Here is a 13,099-nt window from a genome sequence, read left to right as displayed (position 1 = left end):
CCCGAATATTCCTGAGAAAAAATTGAACGAACAATGTATTTTCAAATTTAATTCTGGTTATAATAGGGTTAGAGATGGGTTGATCCATCAACTTGGACTACATAGATGGGTAATTTACGGGGTCAATCCACTTGATTAATCTATTAAGTGAATTTATGGTTCGATTTACTTGCATCCATGCCTGGTAGGTTTCATACTGAACTTAAACTTTTGAGTGGAACCAAAACTAAACTTAAACTTTTTAGTGGAACCAAAACTAATCCATAGATAAACATCGCTTTCTAGGTTATCTATATTATCCATGGGTTATTAGGGTTGATCTAACTTGATGTCGGTAGCCTTGTCACATCATAATAGAAGGAGCAACCACTCCATACAACTCAAGCTCCTCCATCTTCAACATTGCTAAGACCATGAACAAATGGTGATCATGTTGACGATATAGCTCTAAGCCTCTAACCAAAAGGGACAATATCAAGATGTGCTAAGGTTTAACTCTTTTATTCTTGTGCGTCTTTAGTCGAGACCTTTATTATTTTGGATTGATATGACTCTCTGCTACTCAGAATTGAGTATAAAGACAATAGTTCAACACTCGAACAATTCCTATGCCTACAAAACATAAGAAAAAAAATTACTATAGCATAAGGGGAAACTTTACTGTACAAGTTATATCTTTAAATACTTTATTTTAGAAACTTAAAAAAACACACTTAAGGGAAAAAGACCATATATTCTCACACATCATGTATTGTTCTTTTGCAATGTTCTATTTACATCGTAATCCTCATATATAGGATAGAGTCAATGTGATGCACTTATTGACTTTTGTACTTGAGTACTTTAATTTTTTTTACAATAGAAGTATAACTTCGGGTGAATGTATTAACCAATACTCTACACATAGTCATGCTTATGGGCACTATGATCTAAATCTTGTTATATAGTAGATTAATACACTCGCAATTCCTAGATGTGCAATATTCATGATTTAGAAGTTAAACTAACTTTGTAGGAATACTTTTAAAATGAATCTTTTAAGAATATCTCTAACAAAAGATGTATCAGTGCTGTTAAGGAACAATAATTACAAACCCTTAGGACAACCACAATGTATGAAAAGATAACCTTAAAATAACGATTGAAGTTATAAAGTGAGACATATACATTGTGGGAAGTAGTATTACCTTATGGTATACCTTATGCTTAAGGTCTACCACAAGAAAAAGAAATCATTTTTTTCCTCTCGCATTCACCTCATTAATCAGAGCCGAAGCATTTTTTTATCTCATGTGGGTCTATCTTCTGACCAAATCCTATCTATAGAATTGTGAGAATTGCTTTAACAATGATCAATTATTTATGGGACACATGTTACGGTTACACAAAAAAAAAACACCGACATTGCCTTGTGGTCTAATATTTTTCTGATCTTATTTTTTCTCCAAATGCATTTCCTTTGTATGATAACATTTATATTCAGCTGTATGAATAAGTTACAAATAATTCACCTATTGATTATTTACAAACACACAAGGAATATACAATTATTTTTGAATCTCGATGAATCCTACCCATAGGATAAAAAACCCACAAAACTCGCTAAACAAGTTATTATAACCATTTTCGGATTATTAATCATAGTACACCAAGTCAAAAAAAAATGTCAAAAATGATTGAAAAGTCAACCTGGCTACAATTTCCATCTCTTCTTTTCAACGGTAGATGCAATACAATTCCCAGCTTCCTGGGATTAGAAAACACGGTTCATTACGCGCTTTCTATTGTACCACCCCGTGCAACCACTGCGAGACTAATAAAAAAAAAGGAAAAATATAAAATAAAAATAAACAAGTGGGGAGTAGTAGTAGACTAGTAGTGGTAAAACAGAGGCGTCGGCTGAATCAGAGGGCGAAGAGGAACAGAGGAGGGAAGTCCAATCGGAATCCACCCCAACCCCAACCGGGGTCGCCTCCCCTCCCCTCTCGATCCTTCTTCATCCAGCTTCGCGGCCGGCGCGGCGGAGGAGAGATCGATCTCTTGCTCCTACTCGATTCGGCCTCCGGCGGCGGATGGGGGTCGCGGCGGCGGCGGGCCGGCTCCTGGCGGCGGTGGACTGGGAGCGGGAGGCCTACCCGGCGTACCGCGACTTCTTCGCGCTCCCCTTGTTCGCCGTCTTCTTCCTCGTCGTCCGCTACCTCCTCGACCGCTTCGTCTTCGAGGTGAATCTGTTACTGTTGACCTGTTGGGTGCGGAAAGCAGCGAAGCTTTTGTTTTGCTGGTGTGTGTGTGTGTGTGTTTTCCCTTCTTCTCCGGGCTGGATTTCGCGTTGGAGGAATCACCAACCAATCCGATCGCGTTGGATAGCTAGCTAGCTGGGTTTAGTTTATGTGTGTGGGGGGAAACAAAGGCGCTGCTAGCTTTTTAGCGTTTTAATGATTGCTTGTCGGGCTAGCTTGGCATGCGTTTCGCGTTTCCTGGAATTGTGGGGGGAGAGATCAAACGCTCGGATTCTCAGGAGAGATGTGCTGGTACATCATGGCATTGCTGTATTGGAGAGTCGTCCTCTTCTCTTGTCTAATGATTATCTGGTACTCTGAATCTGATTTTTTGTTACGGAGGGGCCCCTGTTGTGTTGCGCTGCAGTGGTTAGTCAGGGAGTATAATGGTTTAAGATTTAAGGTTTGTTCTTTGGTGATGAATAGTGTGATCTCTGAGGCATAGGCGCATCAACTATAACAATAATGGTATACAGTTTCAACATCTTAAACAATAAGAATTTAGTGATTTAGCTATCAAGATCCATATATGATTCCCTGGGTTAGTTTGTCTTCCATTAAGAAAATACATATATAATGTATTTTTCGAGGCGAACAATGACGGACTTACTGGGCCAGCCTGAACACAAGTTTATTAAGGTAAAAGTTCATGCAAGGAGAAGGGTTTTGCGAGCAGAGAAATGGATTGCAAGTTGAGTTGATATCTCTCATAACCTATCACACGACTATACAATTTACTGTTTATCAGTGGCATAAGGCAGCGATGTGCTGCGAATTTGAGGTTGTCAGCAGCTCAGTGCAGCAACAGACCACGAGTAGATCTGAGTGGTTTCTGGCATAAAGAGAGCAGTATTTCTCTCGTGTGAGCATCTTGAGCAAGGTTAATGTAATTTATATCCCTCAAAAACTAGAAATACCTCGCGGTTATAAATTTGCAAATTGCAACCATCTCATTGCAGTAAGAATAGTTGCAACCGCCACATTTATTGTATGAGTAGTATACCTTTCCACTGGGCTATCTGTAACCAGGAAAACATTTGTGTCGTGATGTTTTCTTGAGATTTTTTTTAGATAATCTTGATATGTATGTTGAGGTATATGTTAGCATGCTATTCATCTTTATGTTACATACCATTATGTTATTTAAAAGGTAATTCTGATCATTACAAGTCATCAGGACGGAGAACTAAGACACTAGTGAGGGAGAGTTCTTTCACTTCTAATATGGATGGACTTAAGCACAAGCACACAATGATGCCTTCTTTATGAACATTTACTAACTCAAAAGGCTAGGTTGGAGTGCGATACCTAAGTTGATTACATATAGCTTTTTTCACAAGAAAATTATTTAGACAGAGATGCATGACTACAATATACAGACATCACAGGGTACTGCAATTATGGCACATGGCCATCTGGTTACCATTTGTTCTGTATTTGTTTGAGACATGTTTTTTGTTTGCTAGATGAGATCATTTGCTTCACTATGAGGGTTATTATGATTCTAAAGTAATTTATGCTTCTTAAATACATGATTGGTGAAAGGTTGAGCACAACAGCTACTTTAATTCTGTATTCCGAACCCACCAGAAAATTACTCTTGTTCCTGTATAGTTCTAATAGATTCTCTCAGTCTCCACTTTGTATCATAGATATTTTTACTTTAAATAATTAACATTTTCAATTGTTAATGTAATTCTAAAGCTTAATGTTGACACTTTCATTGTTTTTCTTTTATTTTCGTTTCAGTGGATTGGAAGAAAACTTATATTTGGAAAGGAAAAGGTTGATTATGAGAAGGAGGAAACAAGAAAGAAGATAAGAAAATTTAAGGAATCAGCTTGGAAATGTGTCTATTTCCTATCTGGAGAGATTTTATCTTTGTCAGTTACATATAATGAGCCTTGGTTCACAAACACTAAATATTTCTGGGTTGGACCTGGTGACCAGGTTTGGCCTGACCAAAAGATAAAGTAATACGAATTGGTCCTTTATTGCTTCATGTTCTTACTAGTTCTCAGGCTGGTGTATATCTAACAATTTTCCCCTTATCTACAGATGGAAACTTAAGGCTGTCTATATGTATGCTGCTGGATTCTACACATATTCCATATTTGCACTTATGTTTTGGGAAACAAGGCGTTCAGATTTTGGCGTGTCAATGTCTCATCATGTTGCAACTGTTGTGCTGATAGTTTTATCTTATGTGTTCAGGTCTCTTTTTGTCTAACTTTTAATTTTGTTGTTTCTTGAATATGAACTTTTTTTACCTTGATTCAAGCATTACTCTATGAGTTAGTAGCACAGGGCCTTAATATTTTATCTTCACTGAGTTTATTTCACTCATTTTTATTAACACTTAACTAATTTATTTCTGAAATTTTTCTTCATGAACCAGGTTTGCTAGAGTTGGCTCAGTAGTATTGGCAATTCATGATGCAAGTGATGTGTTCCTGGAAGTAGGGAAAATGGCCAAATATAGCCATTGTGATTTGCTTGCCAATGTTGCATTTCTTCTTTTCGTCGTTTCATGGGTTCTTCTCCGTCTCACATATTTTCCGTTCTGGATTCTCAGAAGTACAAGGTAAATGTGATGTACTGACCTTGTTGAGATATGCCTAGAAAAGTCGGCCAGAATTTTGTGAGAAAGAAGTTTTTTTGAAAACTAGCCTAGAACCCATGCATTGCAATGGAAAACAAATTGAGTTTTTAGCTTATTAAATCAATCAATAAGCACTTATTTGTTCTAAGTAATACTATGATTTTTCTTATTGAACAAGTGATTTTGAAATTTAGGGGAGCCAATAGTGAAATGGGGGATGACTTGTTGAAAGGGGTGTAATAGTTGTGGGGTTCAGATGTTAGTGGTAGGGGTGGTGTGGGGGTGGACACCACCACTTCTAACATTTTAAGTAGTATAGATGTTGTGAATTGTCAAAAGCAAGCATATTATTTACTATGCGAAATTTGTACCATATGAACTTTGGATGGTGAATTCTGCTGTTCTTGCCAATGCCTTCATTTTAAGGGGAGAAAAGAAACCCAAGCCAACAAGTAATTCAGTTAGAAAACAGTAATTGTATCCAGTAGGAAAAAGACCTTTGAACATAGCACAGTATCTTATGCCTCTTGAAAACAAACTTATCTAGATCATGCCACCGCATGCTGAAATTAATTGGGGATTTTATTTCCGATCCTTTCTATGCCATGATAATCATACTTATATTGTACAAAATATATGTGTGATAGCAGACTAGAATACTATGTACAATAGTATCTTGCTGTCCCATTGCCCCAGCATGTAACAAAATGGTGTTTTCATTCCTTATTTATTAGAAGTTACATGAGCTGACTAAGTCCCGATTGCTTCAGCTATGAAGTCTTGTTGACCTTGGACAAGAAGAAGCACAATTTTGATGGTCCTATATATTACTATGTGTTCAATTCTCTCCTATTTTCACTACTTGTTCTTCACATATATTGGTGGGTTCTGATATATCGGATGCTTGTGAGACAAATCAAGACAAGAAATGTTGGAGATGATGTTCGATCTGGTAAGCTCTGCCCCCTTAGAATCTTGTTTTTGCACAGGATGAGCATGCAAAATTGCATGGTCTTATTTTCAGTCCCATCTGCATTGGGACAAGACAAAGTCTGCTTATAACATGCATTACTCCAACCACCATTGTGAGTTGAAAATTATTTTGAGTTTGCTACCATCTAAAACTGTTCTGCTTTATGTGCAGACTCTGAAGGTGAAGACGAGCATGAAGATTGATTGCTGAACCATCTGGTTTCTATCTTCTCATGATGCTAGGAACGCCAATACCTCAGCTTATGATGAATTCTTTTCCTGGATGAGGGAACATGTGCAGATTGTTTGGATATGAGTATTATTGTTCATGCGAATTCGCTACAGAGCCGAGCAATCATTTCCTCTGTCCCGGTAGGATACTTGTGTGTTGATGCATTGTATGCACGAGAGGTCGCACTCCGAACCTTCCCTCTGGCTGATCATCACAGAAGATATTCTTTGACTGCTCAGTTCTTGTAGAGATTGAAATGTACCGAAAGGTGTACCAGTAGCGAAAATGTAGTATATAATTCCAGAAATGCAGTCTACATATACTAAAACCCTTTCTTGGTCATTTGTGTAAGATATGTATACCATATGACCATTATATGAAATTGTGTACTATTACTATCGCTCTATCAGTATTAAACTACATTACAGCTGCCCACGATCACTTTGTATGCTGGGAGGTGCAGTTTGCATCTTGCGAGATGAACTGCGAATCGTGAAGTGTGAAGCGATAATTATTTCACTTCCCAGGTTCCATATTGTAACCAGTCTTATGTGAAGAATGAAGCCACATGGATTTGTATAGTAAAGCACACGAGCTACTCCCTCCGATCGATAATACTTTGTTTTGAATAAGACTATTGTCAAATTTTAAGATCTTTATAACATCTAAAATATTTATCTTAGAAATATGGAAACCATATTTATAGATAAGTCTTAAAAAAATATTTCAATAAATTATTGATATTTTTATATATATTATAAAATAGTGACCATTTGTTGTTTCTTGGAGACTGTCCATATATAAAACGACAAATATTATTAACTTAGAGAGAAGTCGATATGAACTAAGAGAAATATCGTCAATATCTATTTTATATACTAAAAGTACTTTAAACTTCCTCAAAACGCTCTTATGTTATCACGTGGCTTTCTCAAAGCACTCCCAAACTGTCACGTATATACTAAAAGTCCATTAATCTTCTCCAAAAGGATTTCAAGCAGCCACATAGCTTCTTCATAGCAGTAGTATGTGTCCACATTATTCTCTTCTAGATTAACTTATTTTAGAATGGAGGTAGTATCCTTTAATCATCTACTATCTTCTTCGTCATCTCTAAAAAGAAAGTAGACTTCGTTTGTCTAGAAAAATGTCTAACAGATTATTAAGAGGGTACAATGTGCGTGTTGTGTGTTCATAAAAATGACTGTGCGCACGTTTACAATATTATTAAAAATATATAATATTCAAATATTATCCAAATTATTCAAAATAATTTTAATACAAATATAAAATTATCAAAAAAATATTCAAAATAATACAATATCATAATGGTCAAAATGCCAATAGCAAAAAATTATGACAATTTCAATAAGGTGTCCGTGAGAATGTGTGAGCTACATTTCTAGTTTAGAATAATAGGGGTAGTTTAGAACAGGTTATATAAGCAACGCTGTTGTAGAAAATTTTGACAGAGAAATTGTAGTTTGAGAACCGTGGTAACAACAATAGTTCATAATTCGATAACTAAGCTGAAAAAAACGTCTCGCGATTTCCGGACGGGCCTACCTCCGAAGGGAGGCGCTAACGTTGTAAGCTTGTGCAGAAAAGCAGATGGAGAATCGATGAACCTGTGTGCGCGCCGCTGCATCTCTCCCTCTCTCTCCTTTCACCCAAATCGCGAAAGCAAAGCTGGCCGATATTTGCTCGGAGTAGGGGACTACTCCTAACCCCAAGAGGCCAAGATTCCCCCGAGAAATATGGTCTCGGAGAGGGAATCCACGACCGTGACGTCGGAAGGGTAGCTAGGGAGCAGCGCAAATTCCATCTTCCCATGGATCGATCGATCGACACGCCGCTAGCTCACGCGCGCGGCGATGGAAAGCAAGCGAGCCAGAGGCACAGGCAGGCAGCCTGCCAGCCTAGCTCTGCTGACGGCCGGCCGGTCACGCACCGCGCGCCCACCACCACCGGGCCACACACCGTCTCGCCCACATGCCCCCACCACGGCACCGCGGGCAGCTGGGCCATATTCACCCGGTATTTCTTCCCCTACACCTACGACATGACAAGTGTGTGTTGCTGACTTGCTGCTGCTGGCTTACCGGGGTACGGTAATATAAATACCGCGGTAACCCCTTTAAATTCAAATAAATTTAAAAAGTAATTTGAATTTTTGATAAATTTTTCTCGGTTTTGTATGGTTTTTCGCGGTTATCGCGCGGTTACCGTGCTTACCGCCAGGGCGCAGTAACCCCGGTCCTGGCGGTTTGGGAAACCCTAGTCGTAAAGCGCTCGCTGTACAGGAGAGGAGCAGCATTCTCAGCAAGATTTTGGACTGTGTACGTCCGTGTGCAGTATATGGTCTGTTCTTATCTCCAACCAAAGTTAGATGAAGATTACACGCTTTTCAAACTACTAAATGGTGTGTTTCGTGCAAAAACTTTCTATATGAAAGTTGCTATATAATATCATATTAATCTATTTTTCAAGTTTGTGAAAATTAAAACTCAATCAATCATACGTTAATACCACATCGTTTTGCGTAAAAAACTTAATCTTCATTTTCATTTCATCTTCATCTTCAGGAGAAAAGAAAGTGCGATATATGTTCAGATCAGCCTGTTCACGGTTTGGGCTCAAACCGTTCAACCCGTGAAACCAAACCAACCCAAACCGTTTTTTTCATTTATTCACGGGCTGGTTTGGGACCAGCTTAACCCATTGAACCCGGCCATGTCTCGTCCTTCAGGACCTGCGCTGCCATTACCTGATAGCTTCCGCGGCAGCAAGACGCCATGGCGAAGGCATCTGCGTGATTGAGGAAACCAAGCAAGCATCAGCTATTTAGCACGCACGTAAGTGAACAACCCCGTAGACGTTGGTGCCGGCGGCGCCGATGCCGGCGAGGATGCCGAGGCAGCCAAACGGCGGCTCCCATCCAAGGAGGAAACAATCGCTAGCTCGCCGCCGCCGCTGGCTTCCTGCCTGCCTGCCTCCATCGCATGGAAAGGCTAAGAGCCATGGTGCAATCGCCCGCTGTTGAGCTTGGAAGGACATCCATGGTTGTGTTGCTGTTCTTCTGCTTAATCCCGGTTTAACCCGTCAAAACCGTTCAAAACAAACCGTATAAACCGGTACTAGTATTTCTGGGTTGGTTTGCCTTTTCTGACCAAACTGCTAAAAACCGTCGATGAACAACCCTATGTTGAGATATATCACATATATATGTGGTGTTTGAATCTCCAAAAGATGGAGATGAAGATGAGGATTAAGTTTTTTACGCAAAACGAGGTGGTATTAACGTATGATTGATTGAGTTTTAATTATTACAAATTTTAAAAATGGATTAATATGATATTTTAGAGCAACTTTTATATAGAAAGTTTTCATACGAAACAGACTGTTTAGCAGTTTGAAAAATGTGCCACCAAAATTTTAATTTTCATTCAATTCTTGTTGGAGAAAAGAGCTGGACCATATTAGATTACATTTATATTGAGATGGGTACAGTACTACTTACTTCTGTCATCTAAAAAATAAAAATACTAAGATATTTTCATGTACAACCAATATAAATTTTAGGAAATGTCACCGAGGTATATTTTCAAACGGGGAGAGAGCAATTAATTAATGAATCGCCCGAGGCAGAAAGTGATAGCATCGCGGCTTTTGAGGCTAGCCTAGCTTCCTTCTGGGCGCTATGTGCAGGCCGTTGCTCACCAAAGCGATGCATGGAAACTACCCACCGCTTTGGTCTCTTCATGCATAGCTACAGAGCTTTCTGGCAGGTTCGCTCCCGCTTTGCCGTACGTGTCTGCGCGTGACGATGCCGTGGAATCAACCGGAGGAGACGCTCCCCATGCATTTGCGGCTAGCTTTGCAAAGGCTATTTGCAGCTTAAAATGTCTTTCAGAATTTTCTAGACCTTTCTAATTAGTAGTGTATCAAATTTAAAATATGATGCTAATTGAGAGCGTCTGTTGAGCGGTTAAAATGGTGGTGGGAACGCGCATTGAGCCAGGCGAGACGTGGATTCTATCTTCCTTGATTTTTGCTATCCTCCGTTAGACACCTCCATTCATATGGTTCTAAGCTGCACTTAGGTTCTCCCCGATCCTGAGCACTTGCGCACACAAGTGTTCGGACGAGCAGGTCTTAAATCCATCCACCAGAGTACCTGCAAGGGCAGGTGGTGATTAAATTTTTGGGGAGCGCATCCTTCATGCGACCGCTCTGCATCAAACTGACGCTACTTCATCTACACCGAGCCATCTCTACTTCCTCTGCATCAACCTCCGGACCATGTTGATTAGTACCGGAAACAGAGACAATGGCGGCAATGACCACTGGGGGGACTACACCAACACCACCGTCTATGGATTCAGATTATTCTTATGTACATTACGCACCCTTTTTATTTTAGTGTTAAACATGTTACTATAATGATATTAATATTATTAGCACTATCATTGAATCATCTATTACTTTTATGTCATGTTTAGTATAATAATTTTCTGAATTAAAATATACTGAATTATGATTAGATTTTCAACATATTTGTCATGAAAGATTGTGTCATGTAGTTTTATTTTTAGTTTTCTTGTAGACATATAGTTTGAGAAAGTAATTAACCACGTAAATTCGAGATTGTGTCAAATGTTCAAAACATCCTTGTGAGTACGAAGGTAGTATAATATTCTTTCATACTCTTGTTAATTAAATGCTACGTACCACTCTCATATATCAATGGAGTGTTTTAAAAATCTAGCAAAATACCCATGCTTTACTATTGGTAATTAAATAAAATATATAATAATATGTCATAGGTAGATTTTTTTTTTCTTGTAAAATTGCAAAAGTAGTAGTGGTGTTGGCGAATCACCATCATCACTATTATTTTTTAGTAGTATAGAAGTTAGAAATATATAAATGAAGTATCCTTTCAAGTATACGATAACTGTTCTCTTATTTTCTATGTACAGCTCTAAAATTATATATTCATATATAGTATTTGGAGTCAAAGGGGAGTACAAATTAAAGAGTGTCTTCTGGTTGAGGCTTTTTTGAGGGATTCGGCTATTTAGCATCACTGATATATATGGATGGTTAGAAAAGAAGATATATAGCTATGTTAAAGCTACCTATATCTCGAAAAAGACACTATTCAAGTCGATCGGATCGGACTGACATGAGTGACTGAAGTATTGGTGGTATATATTGACTCCCTTTTAACAATATGATCGAACTAATGATTAGTAGTATCAGTCAGTACAATAACACAAAGCGGACAAAAACACATATTCCCTTCATCTAAAAATATAAGCATTTTTTACTCTGATACAGTCTTCGAAATGCTATTTTGACCAACAATATCTATCAAAGTAAGATGTTTTAAATAAAAAGAGTTACATATTTTAATAGTTGTTCAATGATAAATCTAGTAACATCAATTTTACATGATTGATGTTTTTTATTTTTTTCTATTAATAGTCAAAATTAAAAATGTTTGACTTGTTACTATGTTAAAAATGCTTATATTTTGGGACGGAGGGAGCAGTAAATATATAAGAGAGATCAGAAGGCAGCAGGTCCATCGAAAAAAAAAACATGGAAAATTAAAACAGGTATTTCTAGTCTGCATGACATACACTCCGATATGATCTAGAAACATCAAATTCATAAATATCTTCCATTAAAGATGGTCCATGCATGCAAAAGTGTGATGCTAAAATATGTTTATTATCTTTATATATATATTTTTGAGAATTACTTATATATAATTAATATGTGTTGCTGCTTAATTAATTTCCACATTCTTGTTTGTGTTTCTTAATTTTAGGTATACGGGGTCGAAGTCGGCTGTGTGTCATATATATGATGTAGAGTCGTTTGAGATTTCTATTCTATTATTAAAAAAGTTGGAGGTATATAATAGCTAGCTCCTTTCTGAAAATTGCAACGAATTAATAAAAGGCAGAATTATATGCATGTTAAAATTCAATCTCTATATAAGTTGTACATATGCTCACATGTGACAAAAATAATAAATTTAAGTCAATCTAGTATACATATGCTCATAGTCATATTTGTTTTTTCAACTTATATAAGTCAAATTAATTTAAACCTATATTTTATATATATAGTGAGATGTATCACATACTACTTATCTTATTATTTTGTTAAAAAAATATAACTATTTAAACGATATGCAAAGTACCATAGGACAGTAGGATTAAAAGAGTTCACATGCTCCACATACATATACACATGGCAAGATCTCAATCTGCGAACCGGCATTACAATTATTCGTGGTCTAAATAAACATATATAACATAATAATCCACAACAAACATACATAACAATTTAACATATACATATATGAGAAGAATTTAATTATGTAAACGGAGACCTACGTACGTACATGCAGTGCGGTACACAAATGGCCGGTTGAGACAACAGATGCAGTACATATATATGGCCGCGCCGGCGGCCGTCGTCCGCCGTCGCCGTCGCGCGTACGCTAGTCCCCCTCGATCCAATGAAAGATTGGTATCGTTGAGCTGGTGGGTGTGGTTGGAGATCGAGATGTGTAGATCGAGCTAGCTAGGCGGCGGCGACCTGCTTCCTCTGGTGGAAGCTGTTGATGTAGTCGGAGGCCTTGCGGTCGACGTCGCGCTCGCCGACCCACCACGCGCCGTAGTCCTCGTCGCTCGACCTCACCTTGCTCCCGTACCTCGCCGGCCACTCGCCGCTCAGCTCGCCGTCGTCGTCGTCGTCCTCGTACCTCCTCGACTTGCACGACAGGAAGCTGAAGATCGGGCACAGGAACGACGACTTCCCTCCCATCCCCTCTTCCTCTCCTATATCTTCTAGCTTCCTCTCTTCTCTTCTCTTCTTCTTCTGCTGCTTATGATGCCAATTAAGCTAGCTAGCTTAATGCAATATTCGATATCTGCAGTGGCTATGCTAATCACAAGGTGAGCTGAGGCTGAGGTGCTCGGCTTGGAGCACAAA

The 13,099-nt window shown here is 38.4% G+C and overlaps 2 protein-coding genes across 2 annotated transcripts; one reads left to right on the top strand and one right to left on the bottom strand.

Moving 5' to 3' along the window:
* The first annotated feature begins 1,844 nt into the window (after positions 1-1,844).
* On the top strand, positions 1,845-6,485 carry LOC127763550 (ASC1-like protein 1). Its single transcript, XM_052288288.1, has 6 exons — positions 1,845-2,222; positions 4,029-4,252; positions 4,338-4,493; positions 4,678-4,863; positions 5,652-5,833; positions 6,026-6,485. The coding sequence occupies exons 1-6, from the start codon at positions 2,073-2,075 to the stop codon at positions 6,055-6,057; spliced, it is 930 nt and encodes a 309-aa protein (XP_052144248.1). The 5' UTR covers positions 1,845-2,072; the 3' UTR covers positions 6,058-6,485.
* Positions 6,486-12,325: 5,840 nt separating this feature from the next.
* Positions 12,326-13,099, bottom strand: LOC127763933 (uncharacterized). The gene has a single exon (XM_052288742.1). It carries the CDS (start codon positions 12,929-12,931, stop codon positions 12,689-12,691), a length of 243 nt encoding a protein of 80 aa, XP_052144702.1. The 5' UTR covers positions 12,932-13,099; the 3' UTR covers positions 12,326-12,688.

The sequence above is a fragment of the Oryza glaberrima genome, chromosome 2, assembly GCF_000147395.1.
Source record: "Oryza glaberrima chromosome 2, OglaRS2, whole genome shotgun sequence".
Taxonomy (NCBI): Eukaryota; Viridiplantae; Streptophyta; class Magnoliopsida; order Poales; family Poaceae; genus Oryza; species Oryza glaberrima.
This window is presented reverse-complemented; position numbering and strand designations above follow the sequence as displayed.